This window comes from Lampetra fluviatilis, chromosome 53, assembly GCF_964198595.1.
Source record: "Lampetra fluviatilis chromosome 53, kcLamFluv1.1, whole genome shotgun sequence".
Lineage (NCBI taxonomy): Eukaryota > Metazoa > Chordata > Hyperoartia > Petromyzontiformes > Petromyzontidae > Lampetra > Lampetra fluviatilis.
Genome location: NC_136327.1, coordinates 6,999,925 through 7,025,119, shown reverse-complemented (window position 1 = coordinate 7,025,119; position 25,195 = coordinate 6,999,925). Strand labels below are relative to the sequence as shown.

General features: G+C 47.4%; 1 protein-coding gene and 1 long non-coding RNA gene across 2 annotated transcripts; both read right to left on the bottom strand.

Annotated features, from left to right (window-relative positions):
* Nucleotides 1-345: 345 nt before the first annotated feature.
* On the bottom strand, nt 346-4,300 carry LOC144949343 (uncharacterized). The gene is made up of 3 exons (XR_013640269.1): nt 4,187-4,300; nt 2,779-2,875; nt 346-1,337 (listed from the first exon to the last, which is right to left on the bottom strand). It is a non-coding gene; the product is annotated as an uncharacterized LOC144949343 (long non-coding RNA).
* A 5,041-nt stretch (nt 4,301-9,341) lies between these two features.
* Nucleotides 9,342-20,817, bottom strand: LOC144949341 (creatine kinase U-type, mitochondrial-like). Its single transcript, XM_078879313.1, has 9 exons — nt 20,618-20,817; nt 18,683-18,881; nt 16,375-16,470; nt 15,111-15,332; nt 13,548-13,633; nt 12,445-12,568; nt 11,204-11,338; nt 10,206-10,331; nt 9,342-9,703 (listed from the first exon to the last, which is right to left on the bottom strand). The coding sequence occupies exons 1-9, from the start codon at nt 20,764-20,766 to the stop codon at nt 9,584-9,586; spliced, it is 1,257 nt and encodes a 418-aa protein (XP_078735439.1). The 5' UTR covers nt 20,767-20,817; the 3' UTR covers nt 9,342-9,583.
* Nucleotides 20,818-25,195: the final 4,378 nt, after the last annotated feature.

Sequence of the window (25,195 nt, the reverse complement as noted above, 5' to 3'; positions counted from 1 at the left end):
GGTAGGTTTGGGGAGGGGGAATTATTACATGAGAAATTAAGCCCTGATACAGGGCTGGGTTTCTTTAGTAATTTTTTTGGGAGAAAAACAAATAACATTTTAAACATCCCTTAAACGTAGCAAAAAAAAAAGATTAATCATCTCTTACATTGAACATGTGCCGCTTTTATCTCACATATGTCCGTACGTAACTCTTACAGGCTGTGTAGTGCTATGTATCATTTATAATGATCTCTAGCCCCTTATCCATTGCCTGCTGGATTAAGGCATTAAGGCCCTCCCAACACCGTGTCGATCATGGGGGGGGGGGGGGGGTTTGACCATACTTCACCACTCGTTCTTGCAAATTGCATCTCACGATTGCTGCAGAGCCACAGATAGCGGGGAAGGCAACAGCCAAGGCGGTGAGCGGGTGGCCGACAATTACCCGAAGCACTGTGATCCTCTACACATTAAAGATGTTTTCAGCCAATTAATGAGCGTGTATACATGTTGGAGAAGAGCCGAAACACTCGGGAGGAAACCCACGCATGCGAGGGAGCAACACTCTATCCCATGCATTTGCTGTTGATGCAGGTGCTATTGCATATTCTGCTACTGCTGTTGCATCTGTCGATTGCTGCTGCTACAACTGCCCATTCGTTCGGCCATCACTGCTGTTGCTGCGAGCGCTGCTGAACATGCTATCTGTTGCTGCTTCTGCTGCTGCTGATGATCTATGTCACTGATGCTGCTGCTGCTGCCGATGATGCTACTAAAGGGATGCTCTTATGCCTGCATATCCACCTGCTATTATTGCTGTCGCTGATACTGCTGCCGTAACTCCGAGCTGCTTGGTGAATGACTGGAGGCGGTGGGAAAAGTAGAATCTCAACTCGATGTGAGTGATGAAGGGCAGCTCATGGCATAGCTGATGCCCCCCCCCGTCCCAGCCTAAACACCACTTAATTATTGGTTCTTTCGGTAAAGTCACGTAGAAGGGAAACAATAAAATAATATTTTTTTAATATAATATTTTATTTGATTGTTGCCCTTCTACGTGACTTTACCGAAAGAACCAAGAATATGAATCCCTGCGGTCACGAAAGCTTCAAATCGAACTCAAACACGACTTGTTTTATTACAACTTATGCTGCTGCTGTTACTGACGATGTTGTTGCCGACATTGCTGCTGCTGATGCTGAGTGGGGAGTGAGTGAGTGAGGGTGGGTGGGTGCGTGGGCGCAGGCCGGGCTAGGCCAGCACAGGTCCCAGGGTGACGAGGGGCAGCAGGAGGGAGGCCACCAGCAGGGGCAGCAGGGGCAGCGTCGGCCCTGACCCCGAGTCCGCAGTCGAGTCTGCTCCGACAGGGAAAGAAACAGCGCGCACACAACACAAATGCGAGGGACACTGCTGGTGTGTGTGTGCGCGTGTGTGTGCGCGCGTGTGTGTGTGCGTGCGTGTGTGCGGGCGTGTGTGCGCGTGTGTGCGTTTGTGTGTGTGCGCGCGTGTGTGTGTGCGTGTGTGTGCAGTGCAGCGGTTTGCGCGTGTGTGTAAGGGGAGCGGTAGTGTAGCGGTAAGCGCGCTGCGCTATGAACCCGGCGACCCGGGTTCGATTCCCGCTCACGGCCAACACCAGTGACGATTATCTGAATCGGTCCTGGGCCTCCCCTAGGTCGACTCAGCCTTAAATGAGTACCTGGTGCGGTGTGTAAACATCGTCACTGGGGAGACAAAGGCGGTTGGGCGTGGTGCTGGTCACCCACCCCCTCGTGTACCGTTCCGGCCTTCATAGGTGCTCGCTAACAGCACTTGCCCCTACAGTCTGTTACAGGCTATACGGGGGATCTTTGATCTTTGTGTGCGTGTGTGCAGTGCAGCGGTTTGCGCGCTGCGCTACGAACCCGGCGTACCCGAGTTCGATTCCCGCTCACGACCACCAGCGCCAGTGAGGATTATCTGAATCGGTCCTGGGCCTCCCCTAGGTCGACTCGGCGTCAAATGAGTACCCGGTGCGTAAACATCGCCAGTGGGGAGACAAAGGCGGTCGTGCGTGGTGCTGGCCACCCCCCCCCCCCCCCCTCGTGTGCCGTGCCGGCCTTCATAGGTGCTCGCTAACAGCACTCGTCCCAACAGTCTGCTCGAGACTATACAGGGATCTTTGTGCGTGTTGTGTGTGTGTGTGTGTGGTCGGGTACGGTTAGGGGGGGTTACAGCTGCTGAGCATCTTCCAGTCATCTCAGTCGGTCAGCCCATGGCACCTGCTGGGTCTGCCCCATGACCTCCTGGCGATGGTCATGACCATCACGACGTTGATACGTTGAGACATAAAAAATTAACCCGTAGAAACAAAGTTTTTCACTATAAATCCTTTATATGCGTGGCGGCTAGAGTCCTCTCGTCCTCTGGCTTGAGATGGCTGCCACCTATGGGTCAGATGATTGCCTGCCACCATTAAGCAATTGGTAATTAAATATAAAAAAAATCCTAAAAAGTGTAAAATTTTGGAGAAAAAAAATTCACGAAAATTAATTGACACGCACAACGAGTCTGTGTGCAAAATATCAGCTCGATTGGATCACGAGAAGTGGGTTAAAAAACGACCGAAAGATTTGCACGGTCGTAAGCACACAAGCAAGCAAGTGAACTTAATATAAAGGATTTAAAAAACGATGGTGACGGTGATGAGCACCTTAGCCGTGAAAACTCGTGCCAGTGTTCTCACGATGGTTTATGGTGGTGGTGGTGACGATGGTCAAAACGACGACGGCGGTGATGGTGATGATTTGCGCGACTCACTGCCGGTGGAGTTGGTGGGAGAGAGTTGAGTCTGAGCCATGGCGAGGCTCGCGGTCGTCAGAAGCAGCAGCAGCAGGGCAAGCAGGGACCTCGCATTCTGCAATGCACAGCAGGCATCATTGTCTTGATCATCTTGAGTATGCGCATTCAACATCTTGATCTTCATTGTCGTCAACAGCATCATTTTATCTTTGCCGTAATTATCAGCCGCAGCAGCAGCATCAACACCATCATTGTTCGTTCATTATATAAATGTCTCGTTAAACCCGCCACCACCCGACACAGCCAATGAGTTAGGTTTGGCACGTAAAAAAGAACGTGCTAATTCGTGACGAGTTCAGCACTAACCGGTGTGTTGGAGAGTAAAACCCAGTCCGACATTTACAAGACATATCGCCTACGTTGTGGCACCAATAACATCAGCATCGCCATTAACTTCGTGCAATCGTCAACGATTAGCGCCGTGATCATCATCACTGTCATCCACATTCGAGTCATCATAATCACCGTCATATTCAGTGCGGTATTGTTATTGTCATCCATCAAGCTCATCATAATCATTATTGATATCAACAGCAGCTGTATAAAATGAAAAAAACATGTTTTGTAAGTCTAGAATGTTTTGTAAGACTGATGCTCAATATTTCCCAATGGTAAATGTACAATAAAAGAGATATTGACTTTTTAAAAAATGTTAGCACTCATCAGCATGCCGTATTCACTTATCATATTGTTTGTCATTCATTAGCAAGAGCCATAACTGTACCGTCGTCTCCACTATAGTTAATAAAGTTAAAAAGTACAGATTGCTACAAGGCGAAACAACATTAATACTGTTCGCATTTAAAATAAATGTACATAATTTATTTTAAGGATTTGTCCGTTGCTCAGTCTTCCACTGGAAGAAGCTCTCCCCACGCCGTTTCGGTCAAGGGGGGGGAGGTTAACCATACTTCACCACGCTGGTCAGTGTGGGTGAAGGGGGGAGGTCCAGGACCGGTTAGACATCACTGAATACTGATGTTAGCCGTGGCCAGGAATCGAAATACAAGCTACTGGGTTTATAGCGCAGTGCCCGAACCACTGTCCCACCGCTCCACCTTGCTCCAATAATTAGTCCTTATTCAAGTTAAAGGTTTCTAAAAGTAGTTTAAAAAAAAATCAAAATGTACAACATTTAGGATGCAATAAATCTCAAGGAAAAACAAATGTAAAAAGGAAATGTGTGAAGGACACGCGGAGTCACTCTTTCCGATTTTGCTTATTGTAACCACAGCACATGGTTTTACTGGGCTATGGTGGAAATTCCACATTGATTTGACGGAAGCCAGTGAACACGCAGTGACAATCGATGCGCTTGCAATACAACAACGTCGGTGAGTTGTGCGCGATGCGGTACGTTACTCACAGACGTTCGCGACATCCTCCGGACGAACAAACCCGAGGGGCCGAGAAAAGAAGAAAAAATGGAGCCCTCCGCTTTCTCGGTGAAGAAAATTAAATAATAATATAAAAAACCCCAAAACCCCGACAGCTCCCCCTTATAAATGCTGCCCGCGATGCCGCCGTCACCCCCCTTCATAACAAACAAAAAAAAAGTCTCCAACCGTGAATATTTAAAGAGCCTCTTGGGGATGGAGAGGGCCGGACGCCATGGTAACTGGGCCCTCGTGCCCCCAAAATGCCACTCTCAAATGCGTGCTTTCAAGTAGTAAAGTTCCCTTGTGAAATGTGTATATCGGTTTCTTTTCTCTCTTTCTCTCGCAGTCGGTCTATCTGTATTTTACAGGTGTGTTCTTTTTATATATATTTTACATGTAAATATTTTTATATTAAAAAACGAGACCTCATGAAGGCTTCCCCTTCCCACCCACCCCCAATCCCATATGCGCCATATACACAGCACACTCGTGACTTGTAAAAGTTGATCAATGAGCTTACGCTGTTTGGGTGACTTCTACGTATGACTTGGCGGTAAATGCCATGGCCTTATTTAAGCGCACGCAGTTTCAATTCTTCCCGTTGTCCTTTTATTTAACCGGGAGAGACAGCCCGTTGCGACCCCCACACTATAATTTGTTTACGGAGATTTTGAAGCGTTCGTTCAAAAGATATTATGCCAGAAGTTCCCAAACTTTGCCCGACTCGCGTACCACCATTTTAAAAGTACGATATATAATGTCGTGATTATACATTATTTAAATGGCATCACAAATATTAATTGTCCATAAGATAGCCCCTTAAAATCATAGGGAGAGAAAACATTTACAGAAGTTGCAGAACGTACACAAGTTAGGGACTTCGTATGGACTGCTAAGATTGTGATTGGTAGAACGTGGAATGGCTGGGAAGTTGAGCTCAGAATCAGAATCCTTATTTAGACTGGAGGAATCCGATGAGCTGTGAAGCTCTTTGTCACAGATGTCCAGGAGTTTCACAGATGTCCAGTAGATAGCCAGTGGTCGAGACTAATGACAGAGTGGCAGCCAAAGGATGCACCGCTGCATCACGGTTGGGTACGTATGGACATCTGTGATAAAGATCTTCATAGCTCATCAGCTTCCTCCAGTCTAAATATTCTGATAAAGATTCCGATGGTGCAGGGACGATTTCGTCCAGCAGTGGATAGATCATGGCTGACGGTGATTGATTGTGGCTTTCACTCACAAAAACAACAACCGCTATTCGCCACTCTTTGGCGGTGACGTCACCACGGCGCGTGTGCCAGGCCAGGTGCACTTTAAGGTCACCTGAAATGTAGAACGCCCGCTGCCAGAGGAGGTCACGGGACAGACCCAGGTGCCATGGGTCGGCAGACTGAGATAACCGGTAGATCAGGCATGTCCAAAGTCCGGCCCGTGGGCCAATCACGGCCCGCGGTCAGATTTCATACGGCCCGCAGCTTTGGTCTTATAATGTGTTAGTTATGGCTCGCCAGCTCTGTCAGAATAAATACATCATAACACTCATGAAAATTTAAGGTATTCTATACAGTTTGTTCAATGTTATCTGACTGAATGAAAGGCAGAATTGCGTTTTTAGAGTTGTTCACGTCTGCCTGAGTGGCTTATATTTGGTTACATTGTCATTTGAAAAACAAGTATAACCCGTAAAAACAAAGTTTTTCACTATAAATCCTTTATATGCGTGGCGGCTAGAGTCCTCTCGTCCTCTGGCTTGAGATGGCTGCCACCTATGGGTCAGATGATTGCATGGCAGCATTAAGCAATTGGTAATTAAATATAATATTTTTGTTCTAAAAAGTGTAAAATTTTGGAAAAAAATTTCACGAACATTAATTGTCACGCACAACGAGTCTGTGTGCAAAATGTCAGCTCGATTGGATCACGGGAAGTGGGTTAATAAACGACCGAAAGATTTGCACGGTCCTAAGCAAGCAAGCAAGCGAACTTAATATAAAGGATTTAATAAAGGCAATTGTGACAATGAAATTTTTTTATAACAATGTGTATTTCCACGTAACTTTTGTGGTTAAAAAAATGTCAAAAGGAACTATTGGCCCCCGGGCATCTTCACTTTATCAAATGTGGCCCTCTTTGCAAAAAGTTTGGACACCCCTGCGGTAGATGCACCACCAGCTGTACCCCAGCTGCAACTCTCTCACACACACACGTACCACACGTACGTACATGCGTGCGTACACGTGTGTTTGAGAGAGTGACCGTGCAGGGTACTCTCGTCTTGCTTGGCCAACGTTTTGAAACGCCCTCAAATAACCAACACTCGAGCACAATGAGTGGAGTGGCAGTGGGGGGGGGGCTCGGTGCAGAGCGAGGCTTGAAGAGGCGGCGGCGAGGGCGACGAGAGTGTTGACTCTGTGGCCCTGCCGTGTTTGTTTCCGAGCCATCGGGCCCCGTCGCACGGCAACTGAACAGGAACCGCTTTCCAGTCGACAACGCTTCCCTACGAGACGTTGGGGAGGGGGGGGCTCCTTTGCCATGCGCATTTCAAAAGAAATGTGTTTTTCTCTCTCTCTCTCTCTTTTTCTCCTCTCTCTCCTCCATTGATGTCCAATAGTGGGGGAGTATTTTTTTTGTTCTCCAATAATTATGGCCACATTTTGGTTTTAAAATAAAGTCGAAATTACCTTCTTGGTTCTTTCGGTAAAGTCACGTAGAATGGAAATAATAAAATATTAAGAATATTTGATTATGTTTGTTATTTTTATTATTTTATTATTTCCATTCTACGTGACTTTACCGAAAGAACCAAGAAGATGAATCCCTGCAGTCACGAAAGCTATAAATCGAAAAAAAAGTCAAAATTAGTCCCACTCTGTGTTGAAGTCAACAGTGGTTGTCCTATGGATAGACTTTGCTCCACCACAGGAACATGGAATTTCCAGCAACCGCCCCTCCCCTCCTCCCACCACTGGTTCAGGGTTGTAAACAAAACAGGAGATGCTCATTAAAGCAGGAAATCACTCTGGCCTGAGTTTTGATCATCTGTGGTACTTGTTGAACAGGGCCTTGGTTGTGGTATGAATGAACGGTTTAGCACCCTGGACTTTTCAATCGAAACGTCGCCGGTCAAACGAACGAACGGTGCAAGTTTTTATTTTATTTTTTGTAGTCTCTTCCCCCCCCCCAATGCTTCTGTCCAGCCAGCAGTGGAAATGGTTACGCCCGAAAGTCGACTTGCAGGTCCACGTGTGGCGGTGGTAAAGCGTGGGGTTTATCTCGCCTCTTCCAAGACGTCTGAGCAGCGTAAAATAGTCGGCCAAATACCCTCGAGATCAGAGAGTTCTCACAGTCCCCTGGATATCAAATCCGTGTCTATTTCTCCCCCCCCCCCCTTCTTCACTGGCCATTGCGGTGAAGTATAGTCAGTGTGAGTGAAGTGCACGTGTTGACTTTGTCTCCCCTGCTCCCCCCTCCCCGTGTTGTACAGAAGGGGGGGTCAGACCGGAATGCCAATGTACTTTTGTTAAGTCAGTAACCGAACCTGGATTGCTAGAAATGTATTCCAGTGCACAAACCACGACACTATAAATACCAATATCCTGTGCAGTAGACATCTCATGTATATAAAAGTCAAAGTTGTGATTATGTGTGTCTGTTCAAAATGTTTAGCGTACTTCCCGACATGCAACAAACTTGAAATTTGCCATGTGGGTACTTTCCAGACTGTACACCATGCAAAAAGTATGAAAATACACTTTTCTTTGGGGGGGGGAGCTCAATAATGAATTTATTTTTTGCACGGTAGGTGAGCTGTGACGTCAGATCTGTCATGTGACCCGCGCGTGTGGAAGCGTAACGCATTGTAGTGTAGTGGTTAGCGCGCCGCGCTACGAACCCGGCGACTCGAGTTCGATTCCCGCACACGGCCACACACCGGTGACGATTATTTCAACCGGTCCTGGGCCTCCGCTAGGTCGACTCAGCCTCAAACGAGTAACTGGTGTGGTGTGTGAACATCGCCACTGGGGAAACTAAGGCGGCCGGGCATGGTTGGATCCAAGTCCCTAGGTGAAGCCGGGTAGTTCAGCAAGTATATATATAAAACATGGAGAGTGGTTGAGCAGCGGTGAGCGCACTACCCGAGTTAAAATTTTGCCTCGGACTATAACACCAGCGGCGAGTGATATCAGAACCGGTGTCCTGAAATCTTCACTCCACCCTCGCTTCGACAACCTGCGCTGACCAATGCAGGGGGGGGGGGGAATTGCCCAAACGGCCTTCATGACGAACACCGCAGAGGCGTTCGTCCAGCAGTGGATTGGCAAACGCCCGTAACTAATGACATTAAAGCTCTTTGGACTTAAAAAAAATATATGACGTGATAAGTCGTTACTCTGATAGCGCCCATTGAACCGAAGGATCCATTGGCAAGAGTGCCCTGCTTGGGATGTTTGGTGAATTCTTCTTTGAAGTTTTTTTTTTTCTTTCTTTTGTAGGAAACTCAAGTGTTTGGAGAAACCCGTGCATACGAGGGACAGGGCATTCCTGTCTCCAAATACTCTGCTACTACTATACTTGCTTATGCCCCCCCACATTGAAGACACGTTTTTGCCCCGAACGATAGTGTGAGTCTGCAGTACAAAACATAAATGAGAAAGAAAAAAACAACAAAACTTCAGTTTCCTTGTTTTATTGTTTTAAAATATGGAGTAAATTTATTCAAATGCATTGGGATGGAATGTTAATTCCCTTCAGCGGTCAAGGGTCCCCAAATCTCGATTAAAAACACGTTCATCATTTTAATTAGATTTTTTGATCATTCACATATGCGACGTTTCTCACGCAATGGGCCAAGTTTCGAGCCACTTTCAAATTCCATCCCCAACTCCTCTCTCTTCCCTCTCAACCACATTCTTGTCCTTCTCTGCATGTACGTACCAACTCGCCAGACATTTTGTCAGCTCACTGTCCCGTTCGGGAGCTCACTCGGTCATATGCTCGCTCATGTATCTTATTCAGCAACTGACAGATCCACTCGCAATTTTACTTGAACCTTTCACCAGCCAACTGGCTAATTCACAAGCTCAATATCCCACTCGTCAGTTCACGGTTCCACCCTCCAAATCTCTAGCCTATCCATCAGCTCAATAATGCAACAATCAGATGTTATCTCATTCAGTAACTTACTAGATCATCGACCATTCACTAAACTGGTCACGTCCCCACTGGCTGTTTCAATAGCTCACCGTCCCAACCACCATGAGCCCACCCGCTGGCTTACTATTCACTATTATGGCGATTACCCCACTGAGCAGCATACTAACCCATCCACCGTTTCACTAAACCCCCGACGCTCGATTCGATGGCTCACAATCCCATCTTCACTTGCGCGGGGAGTTCTGCAGTGCCTGTGGCACGCGGATCTCCTGTCCTTTCTCCAGCTTCTTCTCGCACTCAATGAGGTAGTTCACTCCATCGACCACGACCTGTACCAGCTCCACCTACGCAAAGTGAGGTGTCAACATCAGCATCACCATCACCATCATCAGATCACCGTCATCACCAACATCAACATCATCATCACCATCATCCATCATCAGATCACTGTAATCACCAACATCAGCATCAACATCATCATCACCATCAGATCACCGTCATCACCAACATCACCATCATCCATCATCAGATCACCGTCATCGCCAACATCGGCGATGTAGTCTACGTCGTCATCGGCACCTTTGTCTTTACCGATGTTGACCGAATGACGTGGAATTGCTGCCGATCTCATCTGATCTCAGAAGCTAAGCAGGTTTTTTATGGCCTGGACAGAGGTTGCCATACATATTTTGCCATTAAATATATTTGTTTATTGAAGCAATGAGCGTTAACGAAGATCATGACGACCTGACGAGCTTGTGCGAACAGGACGATACGATTATCGCGGATCCTGAACGGTGCGACATATCGCGGTGTCGCGCTGTCGCGGCGACCCTGTGAAGTCACCTCGGACTTCCCCAGGCGATCGAGGTTGGAGATGTCGAAGGTGTCGCCCGTGGTGGCCGAGTCCACTCCGCCCGTGCCGCGCTTCTGCAGGCGCAGGTTGTCGAGGATCTGGGAGAATCGCTTGTCCTGAAAGGTGGGTGGGTGGGTGGGGGGGGGGGGGAGTTGCGGGACACGGTCAGCCATGATCAATCCACTGCTGGATAAAGGCCTCCCACGAGCCGTCGCCATCAACTTACGGTCACGTGGGGCACCGATCCGCCTAGCTCCGGATTGCACACGGTGCTGATTCCGTCGCTCCATCTCTGCTGCGGACATCCTCACGGGCACGTTCATTCATCTGGCTGCAACTCTGTCGATGGTCTCGACCAGCGGTCGTCGTCACTTCGAGTGACGTCTGCTGACCGAACCCGCTTACCTTTGTAATAAAGGTCGTGGAAGCGACTTCTGGAATCCGGTCTTTCTTTACAACACTCCTTCACGCTGCTGACAGACAGCGTGAGAGGGATAGAGAGAGAGAGACGTGCGCAGCCACGTGGCAGCCTGGACCCCCGCTCTCGCGTGGCCTCTCCCTCCGTTCGTTCCAGTTCTGACCACGTGTTGTTCGTCTCCACTCCTATTTAATACCCGGGTCACGTGGTACCTTTCCACCAATCCTGGTTAGCCTCTATGGAATCTTCCAGACTCCATCGTAGGCTCCCGGGACCATGCCCCTGACTCGTCTCCCCATTGGCTGTGGCTAAAGCTAGCAGAACCAATCATCTACTTACAGCTGTCACCTTCCCATTACGTCAGGGCCACGCCCCTAGGCTTCCGCCCATTGGCTATGGACCAGGACCGGCAGAGCCAATCATCGTGACGAGTTGTGATCCGTCAGCGACCCGGATATATCCTCACATTACACCTTTAACTCTCAGCGCAACGTAGTGCTTCTTCGTGCACTTTTCAGCGAAGAACAACGTCAGTGTATTCATAGTTAGAGGTGACCTCTGAACCCTCACCTTGCTGAGGTGCGGCAGCTTGATGTGCACCCCGGCACGCAGGCCTGTGCCCAAGTTGGAGGGGCACGTGAGGATGTAACCCAACCTCTCGTTCCACATGAACTCCCAGCCACGCTCCTTAATCAGACGCTCCACCTGTGGGGAGGCAACGGAAGACGTCCCACAAATGATCACGCGGTGGGCAAGGAGACGGTTGGGTGGTCCAGCACAGGCCCTGGCCTCACCACGACAAAGCACATGCCGCGGTGGCTAGGAGATGTTGACTACCTTGCCTGGTATACAGGAGTGGGTTCGATCCCGACCCTGACGCCTGCTGTGTGTTTGGAGTTTGCGTGTCTCTCTCTCCGGGTCCTCCGTTCCACCCCCCCCCCCTCCACATGTAGAAACATGCTTTTAGTGTATTTGGCTGTTATAAATGTCCTCATAATAAGCCACTTCGTTGAGCTACCATTTATGGCCCAGGTTGCTTCTGAAAAAGAGCTACATAGTTCAGTGGGCCTAACCTGGTAAAAAAAAAAAGTTTTTAGTTTACATGCCCGTGAAATTTGTGTCATCGAACACCACCACCCTCGCAACTCTGCACGAGTTATGGGGTGGTCGCCGAGTGAGTGGAGGAATTCCTACACAGCATCGGTCGACCCTATGCGTGCGAAACGTGGACCCCTCTTACATGAACACCACCGCTGGCTTGAAACATTAAGGCTGACCTGCCTACGATACATCTTGGATTTTTAACCAGCCTGGATGATTTGAGGGGCTCAGAGATCGTTTAAAGATTTGGACACAGTCCAATCGATTAGCTCCTCTGGTAGGTGAGTGGAGCGCACAGGCAGTGCATCTGCCAGTCTCAGTCAGTTAACTCACAACACATGATTTAAATTTCGATTTAAAGCTTTCGTGACTGCAGGGATTCATCTTCTTGGTTCTTTCGGTAAAGTCACGTAGAAGGGAAGTAATACAATAAAACATAATAAAATAAAATTTTATTTTATTATGTTTTATTTTTATTATTTTATTACTTCCCTTCTACGTGACTTCACCGAAAGAACCAAGAAGATCACAACACATGGGTTTGCCCTTTGACTTCTTGCCAATCAGGTCTTCAACACATCACGTGGGCTTCAAAGTGCACGTGGCGGCCGGACCTGTTTCTGATCACACTGCCCCTTTGTGCTTAAATAGGTGCATGCTCATCGTACTTGACCCAACAGTCGGGGGACAATTCGTTTTTGGTGTCTCACCTCCTGCAGGCCATGGCAGAAGCGGTCGAACACTCGCTTCATGTTTCCTCCCTTCTCCATGGAGATGACTCTCGTGTGGTCCTCCTCATTGACCCACAGGAGAAATGTCTTCTGGTCGTTGTGCCTGAAAGTGACGACGCACGCGCGTGTAGGCTAGCGAGCACCTATTCTTGGTTCTTTCGGTAAAGTCACGTAGAAGGGAAATAATAAAATTTGAAAAGATAAAACAATAAAATTCTCACGACGTTTCGACTGCAACACAAGCAATCATCATGAGGTGTGAAATCCACAGCAAGAACATTTTCTTGTTGTGGAAGAACATTTTCTTGTTGTGGAAAATGTTTTTCTTGCTGTGGATTTCACACCTGATGATGATTGCTTGTGTTGCAGTCGAAACGTCGTGAGAATTTTATTGTTTTATCTTTTTTGAATTTTATTATTTCCCTTCTACGTGACTTTACCGAAAGAACCAAGAAGATTAATCCCTGCAGTCACGAAAGCTTTAAATCGAAATAGCGAGCACCTATTCAGGCCGAAAAGGCGCAAAATGTGAGCTGGCGTGGCCAGCACCATGCATGGCTGCCTTTGTGTTTCCAACGCTAATGGTTACACACCGTGACAGGTATTCATTTGAAGGCTGAGTTAATCTATGGGAGCCCCATGACCGTTTCTGATATCACTCACCGCTGCGCATTGCAAGGGCGGTGAGCTCATCCTTTGCTCCCTTATTACTATGAAGATGAGTGAGATTGAGGAATGAAGCTGCAATTTGATGAATGCTATGAATCGTGTCGTTTACAAAGGAGTGGCACAGCCTTATCGGGATGAACATTCATTGCTTTTTCGTATTAATATGGCCGGTAAATCTGGACAAACGCATATTCCTGTTTGTGCGATGGCCTCCTATTCAACGTTTGTGCCCTCCCTTCAGAATCAGAATATGTATTTCTACTGGAGAAATTCGATGACATACAAATATATTTTTACAAAGATGCCCAGCAGTGACCATCGTGGTCAAGTACTGTCACACAACACCCACGAGCCGATCACGGCGTGTGGAGGACGCTGCAAATGTTTTTTTGTGGTGAGCGTGAAACTCTCACCAGATGCCGCGTGCGTCGGGCCAATCGCGAGCCATGCCCGAGGCCGTGAGCAGGGGAGACACGGGCTTGTCAAAGAGGAAGTGGTCCTTGGGGAAGAGGCACATGAGGGATGGAGGGAGGGGGGATGTGTAAGATGCAGTGATGGGTAACCCAGACGAGTCGGCCGGTCACGTGGGCGACCCTCCTCCGCCTCAGTGGGCCGAAAGCTTGAACTCGTGCTTATTGCACTAAACATCATCACCCGAGCCACACTTAGACCATAAATAGAGGGATTTGTTGAGTGAAATCTCGTAAATGTGTCGTTAAACCCGCCACCACCCGACACAGCCAATTAGTAAGGTTTGTCACGTAAACAAAACGTGTTAATTCGTTACTAGGACAGCACACACCGGTTATGTGTTGGAGAGTAAACCCACAACCTTTACAAATAGAGTACGACGTTTCGTCAGTAATTGCAGCGAGCATCATCAGGCGACAGCCAGAGATGTGTCGCCTGAAGATCGTGGCGGGTTTTGCGACGCGTTTAAATTGACGCCATCGAGCCCAAAAACTTCATTTATGGATAATATCGTTCGCGAACGCCTCCGACGTGTGAAACACAGTGAGACCAGACCAGCATGAGGGGTGACATGGGACGCATCTCGCCCGCAGGTTGCCCACCGTTGGCATAGACGGTCCCTTAAAAAAAACGCCACCTTGCATTTGGGGATTGACTACTGCTTGTCATGCTCGTGATTGATAGAAATGAAATTCCGGTAAATGATTGAATAACTTAACAAAGAAGGATACTCTTTGGTTCTTTCGGTAAATTCACGTATAAAGAAAAAATATAATAGTTTATTTATTTATTTATTATTATTATTTTTTTCCCCCTACGTGGCTTTACCGAAAGAGCCAAAGAGTAATTCCTGCAGTCACGAAAGCTTCAAATCAAGAAAGAATGACATAATGTGGGGGCTCAAGATGCATGTGAGCAAGAACAAAAGTCACGGACAACTAGTTTGCTAGACAATCGAGGATGCCCGTCGGAAGGGGCAAAGAGGAACACGTGGATTCGAGAAGAAATGCAAGGCGGGGATTAATACATAGAATTGAGATTGTGCAGCACACGCCACTAGAGGGGATGGTATTCGATGATTGAGCCCAACGGTGGAGTGGCGGCCTGAGGAGCGAGCACGCTCGAGAGGATGTCCACCGTGCAGAGGGTTGACGAATGCCCTCTTGCGAGGCCCTTGCTGCGCACGCTTCGTGCCGCGCAGGGGAAGCTGCCACCAGGGGTCCCCTTGGCTCAACTAAAGCAGAACTGTGACGTGGCGCAAGGCGATTTGGCGTTGCCGAGGCGTGCAAGCGTGCGCCCTACACCGCTGGACATCCGAGAGAAAAGAGCTTTATGGCTCATCGGATTCCTCCGGCGGAAATAAACATTCTGATTCTCACGTACAAATCCTCGTGCGTGTGGAGTTACAAAAGTCAGTTCGTGTGCGGCAGCCAGATAGGTGGTTGCATCGCGAGAGATGTTGTGTCGATTCTGGATAAGATCATGGTCTGATCTCGGACACGTACATCGATCAGCTGCTGCTGCTGCTTGTCAGTCATCGTGGCCAGCGCGAAGTACTGGCCGTTGAGATCCCCCTTGAGACCGGCCAGGGCGGACACCACGACACGCTCCACCTCGCGCCGCTCGGCCCTCGAGCATGCGGGAGGCAAACCCAGGCCACGGATGCTGCGGCCGGTCCGCACTCGTGACGACAGCACGTAGCGGTCGTCGAAGACGCCGTTCCTGAGCTGGGGGGGGGGGTCACAGCCGTTGGGGGTTAGTGGGGGTATTTATTTGTGGGTGTAGGTGCGCGGGTGTGAGTGGGTGGAGATGTGTGAGAGTGAGTGGGTGGAGATGTGTGTGTGTGTGTGAGAGTGGGTGGGTGGAGATGCGTGTGTGAGTGGGTGGAGATGTGTGTGAGTGGGTGGTGATGTGTGAGAGTGAGTGGGTGGAGATGTGTGTGAGTGAGTGGGTGGAGATGTGTGTGAGTGAGTGGGTGGTGATGTGTGTGTGTGAGCGGGTGGAGATGTGTGTGTGTGTGTGAGTGGGTGGAGATGTGTGTGTGTGTGTGAGTGGGTGGAGATGTGTGTGAGTGAGTGGGTGGTGATGTGTGTGTGTGAGTGGGTGGTGATGTGTGTGTGAGTGAGTGGGTGGTGATGTGTGAGTGGATGGAGATGTGTGTGTGGGAGTGGAGATGTGTGTGTGTGCGTGGGTGGAGATGTGTGTGTGTGTGCGTGGGTGGAGATGTGTGTGTGTGGGTGTAGATGTAAGCGGAGAGGGGAGAGAAATGTCTATTAAATAACAATTAGAAGCATAATTTTACGGGTAACCTGGAAATATTGGTAACTGGCAAAATCTTATCCAGAAAATTGAGTAGCCAGACTAAGTGCCCTAAGCGCCACGGTGGTTAGGATATGTTAACTACCTCGCCTGGTATACAGGAGGTCGGGGGTTCGATCCTGACCCCGACGCCTGCTGTGTATATGGAGTTTGTACTGTATGTTCTCTCCGTGGTCGCGTGGCTGCTATAAATGTCCACGTGATAAGCCACTTCGTTGAGCTATCATTTGTGATAGCCAGGTCGTTAATGAAAAAGCGCAATATAACTCAGTCGGCCTTATCCGGTAAAATAAAAATAGTCAAAAGAATGTGTTTGAAAAGTAAATTTTATTTTAAATGCATTCATTTGTTATGCAGCAGCCTCACAACTCTGCGGAGGTGGATGCATCGGCAGTTTCATCCAGCAGAGGGTAGAGGATTCTCAAGGGCGCCGTGAATGGGGTAACTTGCCTTGCTGGAGTCGAGGTCGGTGGGATGAGTCATCGTGTTGGGGTCGTACCCGTTGTGCCGCTCCTTAATCACGGGGTTGAAGAGATCGGCGAACACCTGCGAATAACGATGAACCCAGCCACTCGGTGATTACAGAAACGCACCTTTGCCACGTCGTTGTGTGAATGGTCGTCTTTTTCCCGTAGCTAGGATAACGTTCAACATTTTATTTCTTGTCATTTTTACCCCAAGTTTGCCCCGATTGTGTTATCAGCAACGCGTCCCGAGACGAATACTCCATTCCGATTTTGGCGCAGAGCATTTGCGATCCTTTCCAGTGAAGAGAACGGCCCGCAGAAGAAGGCATCACAGAGCTACCTCTGAGAGCCCTTCAGGTGACCTTTGTTCCACACAGTGGGGTCAGCATTTCTCATTCGCTCTGCCACCCAGAATACTTCAGTTCAAACGATAAGAGCGACACGACACAAAAAATGGTATTTTATAGACACAAAAGCAACGATCGTGTCCAAGGCCTGTCCTAATATCAATCCTCGCGTGTCATGTGACATCAGCATCCTGGTGTAGGCCAATCAGTTTCAAAGACCATGCGAATATTATCAGGGAATGTTTGCATGTTCACCAAGAGGTACCAGTGCTGGATTAAGCTAGTGCGGGGCCTGTAGCATATGTTATAAATGAGCCCTAAATAAAACAACGCTAAAATATTAAAACACTTTTTTTTTTACTTGCAAAGTAAAGTAATTGTATGTTTTCATTTGCTATACAGCCAGATAATACGACAAATCGCTAACCTTAAACACCCAGTCGTTCAGAAAAGTTGAAGGCAGTATAGTACTATAATAATAGAGCAAGTGCAGAATCACTGAACCGGAATTGATATCTTGAAAGCATTTAGCGGGGGGCCCTTGAAAGTGCGGAGCCCGTAGCATATGTCGCTACTTTTGCAACTTGGATTATCCGGCACTGACATGTGCGTGTGGTTAATGCAGACATGATGCCTTGCAAATGGTATCGATTTGGTGTTTGAACATCTTGACAGAAAGGCACTGTTTTATCCAATAGGCACAGTGGTCACCGTGCCTAGGCCCTACGAAAAACATTTTTTGACCGTGTTTTTTTGTTTGTATTATTTTAAAAAAATGTAACCAAGACATCTTCTTGAATGAATATATTTATCGAGCAACGATAGGCACGGTGTTTAAAATTAAAATATGATTATCTGCGGCGCGCAGCGCGCTCCCCATCAAACAAAGGTACAGACGAAACAACGAACGTGTCAGCAGCGACGGCATCTGTCCAGCGGCTGGGCAAAGTACCGCGTGAAACAAGCGAGCGACAGCGGTGGTAGTAACATGGGGTAGCAGCAGTGCCAACTGGTGGAAAGTTATTACTGAAGAAGGCCTAACGAAACAGAAGTGCATCGGGCCTACAAGAACTTTAATCCGGCCCTGCAGAAAGGGTAAAGGGCCCTGCAGAAAGGGTAAAACACCTGAGTCAAAATTCAAACATCTATTCTCACGAGTTCATCATTTTGATGTTAGCAACAACAAAAAAGCAGGGACGTGCGGTCAGGGGAGGCAAGGGAGGCAGAGCCTCACCTGTCATACTCCAATGAAAATAGCTGTTACAGAAAGTAAAAAAAGAATAATCAAATAAATATTAATATTTTTCCACTGATCTGTGTTATAAATGTCATTGCTGTACGATTCGAATCATTTTTATAGTCAAAATCGCAAAATTTGCGGAGCTCCGCTGCAAATACAGGAAGAGACGAGAGGTGAGGCAGCGACGAGCTCAGCCTCCCCTCTGATTGCGCAACCCCTCAGTAACTGGATGGAACGCGGGCAATAAGTGCGTGCCTGTTACTATCTCAGTATGTCACCAATGTAATGTTTGTAGACCCCTTTATTTCATGTCCTCGCCTTCCATACTCCAGGTAACTTATTTCACGTATGTGTATAAAGATGTTTAGGCTCGCTGGTCTCGTCATGAAACTGCAAATTAAAAATCACCAGGGGAGGCAGCTATCACATCTGCCTCACTGAGGGTTCCGTGTCTAACACGCCCCCCTCAGTGAGGACACGCCCCTTCAGTGAGGACACGCCCCCTCCGTGAGACCACGCCCCTCTCAGTGTGTGAATTTGGCTCCGACACGAGCCAGTGCCTCCCCAGCCCTTGACCTCACCGCACGTCACTGCAAAAAAAGGTCACATAGATAGCAGTCCGCTCGTGCAGCTGACTGTTGGCGTTGCGCCGAAGGAGTCAGGCCATTGCATACACCCCCCCCCCTCCACCCCCTAAGACGAACCTCGTAGGACTCCTCGTCCCCGGCCACCATCCCCACGGTCTTGATGAATGGATGCCCCGGGTTGTCCACCCCGGTCTGGATGCACTGGTCCACAGTGAAGCCACTGGGTGTGGTCTTGTCGCGCAGCAGAGCGTACAGCGCCGGCGTCAGCTTGTGAGCCATGCAGTTGTTGTGCTTGCGGAGGTCTGGGTAGTCGGAGCTGTACCGGACAAATTTAGGACAAGGTCAACTAGGGGTCAACGTTTCAAGGTGACCTTAAGAGACTATCTTGGAATATGTCGATGCTACCGCACGTCGTCATCGCTTCCTTCCTGTTGCTAGATCCCCTTGTTACGCTGGCTTCACCTTCAAGGACTGCTCTTGCAATCCCCATCGCTATCCCCTCTGGCTTTTGCTCTCGGCTTCATTATTCGGTTGGCATTGGGCTTTTAAAGGCCGCTATTACAGTCCGATCATTGCCATCTGGCTTCACGTCTTCATCGTACTGTTCGATCTATGTGTCATGAAGCGAAGAGAGAAAGCACGGTTGGCTACATACTGCGCAAAATAAGTTCAGCAGAGGTGTGGACTCGAGTCATGTGACTTGGACTCGAGTCAGACTCGAGTCATGAATTTGATGACTTGCGACTCGACTTGGACTTGCATAACAATGACTTTGTCCCACCTATGAAGTTCAGCATACGTACATGCAACGTTCGTTTGTGCAATGTTTTAGATTTGTCATTTGTTACAGTTGCTTTTGCAATTATTTCTATTTGCTTCATTGATTTACGTTATTTTAGTCGTTTTGCTTTTTCCATTTTAATGACCCAGGTAAGTCTTGCAAATGAGACTTTCCTGGGCACTTGAATTCTCACGCCTAGCTAAACAAATACATTACCTCTGAGTGCCACTACAATGCCAGTCTCGGTAACCTGTACCATACCATACTTGAAACTTACAGGCATCTCTTCTGCGTATTGTTTTGGCGAAAGTCAAACAAACATTAGGCATTGATATTTATAAAAAGTTTTTTTTAATGAACAGCGTGTTTTAGCGGCAGGTGATTGAAACTAACAGTGGAGCGGTCAAGGAGTGCATCCCTTCACGTTTGAGAATTGCCCCCAAAAGCAGATATCACCCGAGCTACCGTCCAGATCCCCTAAGGTGACCTCTGTTGCATCTAAGTCGGGGCAGCACTGTCGCACACGCTGCCACTGCGAGTAGGTGTTCTTCAGACGAAAGTCAAACCAATACGTTTAAATTATCAGAGCTGGAATTTTAGCCCAAGTGCAGAAACAAGTTCGATGTCATTGTTATTTTGTGCAGTCATTGGTGACCTCCGACTTGAAATACATGAGGACCCATTTTAAATCACACGTGGCTTACCTTGTTATTCGACATTATTTTGTTGAGTGTTTCAACACGTGGGTGGCAACAGGTGCGGCGAGAGAAGTTCCACTCACAAGACGGGGATGGTGATTAGAGTCAAAACTTTGCCATGGAATATAATTCGACAAGAAAAACGTACTTACCGAAATGCACCTTCACCACCACAAAATTGAAGCGCAACAGTTTTTTATGATCATGCACACCCACATATAAATATCTGCGTGATCGAGGGTTGTCACCTCTGAGGTATAACACCAACACAAACTTGGACGTATCATGGGAAGAAGAAGGTAGAATATCTCGTGATGCCGGAGTAGGTGCAGAACTGCGTTGCAAATCCATCATTTTCGAGCGGTGCATTTTTTAACCGCAACTGACAACGGGGGGGCCGTTTTAAACGTCTAGAAAAGGCTTGGGAGAGATTTCCCATGATGGCGACCCGCCCCAAAAAAGAGGACGATCCCGGGAAACCCAGGCCAGGTGGCAACCTTAACGTGATCCATCAACCCCTCCCTACCCCCCCCCCCGCCCCCTCACATAATGCAAAAAAATCCACAACATTACCTGGGAGGAAAGAGTTTCCTGCGAGAGCCGCTACCGTCGGCGGCCACGTCCCCGTTGGAATTCATCAGCAGCGCGGCGGTCACGGAGCCAGCGGCCACCACCATCGTGGCCCTCTTGGCCGAAATAAGCCTCGTGAAGTGAGCAGCCATGGCCCCTTGAGAATCGGTTGCCCTTTCTCTCTCTCTCTCTGTTAACGTCACGTTAAGCCTCTCCTCTCTCGCAGCCGGGTCGATGTCCGTTGCGCGTGCAAAAGGGGCCTCGACGTGGAGGTTGGACGCTTTTATACGACGAGGTGGGGACGTGACAAAACCTCGCATGCGCATTTAGGGTCCACGCTCCTATTGACACAGCTACAACGCCTACCTGCACTGTACGTTATTTGCTCAGTTCGTTTAGTGTGGCGGCATACGCTTCGCTATAAAATTGTTAAAGGTTTTGAGTTGGTGCAACTGGATCAGAGGTCAGTGACGCTGAGCCTTCGACCTTCTGAGATCCTGGGCTCTAAATTTGTGTTTTGTGCTACCCAACTGCCATTAAACCGGATTTTCTCAAGTGGACTGAGTTAGTGATCTCAGGCTGATCACAAATATATTTCACACAGTCTCATCGACTTATATGATAACCCAGAGATTCCCATAGACTGAGTGGTGATTAGACCAGGTCCTTAAATGTAGTGAGTGGCTGGTCCCAGTCCGGCCACCATTGACTACACACAACCACGTCCACTATATTCTTGGTTCTTTCGGTAAAGTCACGAAAGAATCAAGAATATGAATCCCTGCAGTCACGAAAGCTTTAAATCGAAACACGTCCACTATGTTACATTTTCGTTTTCATTTTGGCAAAATTCCAGCGATGAGACTTTTAAACATTTTTTTGTCTTCTTTGACATGTGACTAACACTCTTCGCAGGTCATGTAAAATGTGTGCCCCTAGTGTGGATAAAGAGGCCAACTGAAGCGGCTTCCAAAGTAGTTTTGTGACATCTACTGGGGTCATCCTCTCACACACGTACGGTACATCTTGCAGATAAGTGGTGGCACAATGGATTGGCGCCCTCCACTATGAACCTTGTTGCTTGAGTTTGATTCCAGGCCATGCATTGCTGGCATAATTGACAAACGATATCTGAACGAGTCCTAGCAAGACTCCCAATCCCCCACCACTTCACCAGCCTACACTGACCAGCGGTTTATCATGGGCTTGTAATCCACGCATCTTGTTCTACTTCATCTCATCGTCATTAATCTGACAAAATTATCGTGATAATGATTGAATATATTGTTCATTAAATAGTCATTCAATTTATTTCAAGGTTAAAGGTTTTATTTGAAATGTAGTATCGCCCCCACTCAAGGGGGCATTAAAACATGGTACACACATATTCAAATATGAAATCGGGTAAAATATGCAATGATAACTTGAACTCTTGAATGCCTCGATATACATCGCCTCAAGTTACACCATAGCTGCTGTAAAACAGAAATAAGCTTATGAGTAAAAAAAAATCGTAAGTGTCGTGGAGAATATAAATGACAAAATAAATCACATAAACAATGAAAGTGTGCCTTACACAATCCATCAGCCGCACGGCCCTTTGCGAATGCATAATTTCAGCGGCATTGATTCAAGACATGCGAACTCTGGAGCGGTTTCGGCATTACAATCAATCGAAGTTTATTGGTCGCATGCACAGCGAAGCTGATGTTAGACCGGGTGCAGCGACACGCTTGAGTTGTCAGCTCCACAACATCGCAATCGAATGTCTGATAAATAATCAACAAAAATTGAAACAAATAACCCAGAAAAATCACGAAATATCCGAACGAATCCAAATTACAAACCAAATTATATGCCATCATCGATGAGGAATATCTCAGTGAGTCTCAAGACTTGTTTTAGGAGATTTGTGCGTTGCAATGCTTCACCAATCTCATTCATGAGCATTCCACTTTGTGTGGGAAGCAACCGGAGAACCCAGAAAAAACCCACCACACACAAGAGGGTAAACGCTCTAAAGCTCCGCACGGATGGATTCAATAGTCCATTGCTTGTACCGCAATATCTCCTGGTCACCTCTTAGCCCAAGCCTACGACACCTGCTATTCCCAGGCAGTCTCCGATGCACATGCAAACCAGGCCGAACTCTCCGTTATAGTAGTAGGTTTTAACCCTTTAAACTGGTACAAAACTGACACCTTTATACAAGGCATCATGTTTGCAATAACCACAACACAAGTAGTCAGTTTAAAGGGTAAAAACCTACTACTATATTTTGCCACTGGTAAAGGAGGTCTCATAGTGTAAATGCTTACCCCGAGCTCTCAATACTCTGATAGTGCACTGTTTTTGAGTTTTACGCCTTCTGGTGTCATCTGGTCCAACACCAATGGAGACTAGGCTCTAAGGAAAGCTGTCTCGGGTGTGGACCAATCAACTTCAAGGACAGTGCATATCATTATCATCATCAGAGTTGTTTCTTTTTGTTTGCATTTTGACTACTTGTGTTGTGGTTATTGCAAACATGATGCCTTGTATAAAGGTGTCAGTTTTGTACCAGTTTAAAAGGGTAAAAACCTATTACTATATTTTCCAACTGCTAAAGGAGGTCTCATAGTGAACTCTCCTTGTTATCCGAGATCTGGCGAGATTGGGTGCATGCAGGGTAATTTAGTCGTAAATTATATAAGACCACGGCCGATGCCCTCTCCCACTCAACCTGGTTCTGTCCAATCGTGGATGTTACCATGGCAATGATGGCGGCGGCCGGTCCTTGAATGTGAGATTTTGGTGAGATTCAGCACATAACCTCAAGTGTTCGCGTGAAGGGTGTTTGCCACCCGGATACTGCTTTTTGTCGGAAATTAAGGACATTGTCAAGAATGGAGAGCTTGATCAGTGGCTCATAGGGGCTGATATTTATGTTAGAATGAGCCAGCCAGTATCTATGAAGGTATTAATTCCAAATTCAATGCTTTTGTCTAGAATATTCGTCTTCTGTTGAGTGACTAAACCATCACCTACCTATAAGGGTGTGGTTTCAAACCCTGGGTATATGTATCCCTCAGGAAGCAAACTTTTTTTTATTGCAACACTGCGCCATTGCCTCTGTGTTCATGCCCTAGGTCTGGGTGATTTTCAAAGACCTGGTGTTTAAATTGAGACGCTGAGGTTATGTCGCAAAACATCTGGGTTCAAGCCCTGGGTTTGGGTGCTTCTCGCTGAGCCAGCAATCTATGATCCTGTGTTCAAACCCACACTTTGGCCGATTCCCAGTCGTTCAATGCCTTTTTTGAGACAATGAGCCGGTAATTCTGAGAGTCTGGGTTCAAGCACCGGGTGCGTTTCTCATGGGCTTGGTAGTCATGCATCTTGTAAGCCTGACACCGTTTGGACTTGTAACGTTGGTGTGAAGCTACAATATTTACCTAAGACCAAGTCACCCTAAATTAACCCGCACTCACCACGCTCGTGACCCGGTAATTCTGAGAGGCTGGGTTCACGCACCATGCCTGTGAGTGCAGGTTGTAAAGTGAGAGTTCCAGGACTGATTCAGGTATCACTCACCACTGATGTCAGCCGTGACCCCAAGAACAGATCCTTGAGTCGAACCGTGACCCTGATTCATGACAATTCATATCACCCTTGTGGAGTTGGAAAATCCCGGTGAATGCCAAGGCGCTGTCAGCAAGCACTGTGGTGCTATCGCAGGCACTGCCGTGACCTCTCTCTCTGGCGTTGACGGTGACGCCATCTGTGTGAGAGTTGCTGGCGAGGGGCGCTGCTTCAATAAAGTTGACGACGCCATAAACGTTCACGTGCGTGTGTGCGCGCGCGCGCGTGTACGTGCGGGATTCACGGTCTCCAGTGGCGGAAAAACTTTGCTCACCCAATGCGCGCCCTTAAAAGCTGGGTCGAAGGTCCGTAACGATCTCGCATGTACTGTACAATTTAAATATGCTTCGTGTCACTTTGTGGAGAGGCGGGGGATGGGGGCAAAATCCATTACATTTACAAACTACGGGCGGATGTGCAATTTAGGCACAAATCATCAATTACTTAGATTTTCGTCAATTAGATGCCAATTACAAATGTAATGTTATTACATATTTTAATTAAGTGTGATGTATGTATCCACATTCATGAATTTGTATAAGGGGATGGTGGTACAGTGATTATTTTTATTGATTGTGACTAATACAAGCTACCTGAGTTTGATTGTTGTACATGATGTACTATTCACCATTTACAAATAATAATAATAATGCTTTGTTATACAGTATTGTCTTCCATATCGAGCCAAATCTTGAGGTGCATTTTCAATGACAGAAAATCTTCATGAGATCAAGTCAAGAGAAACACATACAACTATAAAAAAAAATTAACTACAAGTGCCCCTACAATTAAATATCATTCAATGTAGAAAAAGCTAGGGTGAAATGATGCTTTAATATTTAACTGAACATTTCCACTTTTGGACTCTCGATGTGAACAGGTGGCCAAATAGCTAGATAAGGGTTTATATCACTTCGCTGTTTGTCCATACACCAGTTTAAATGCAGACCAAGACCTGCACCC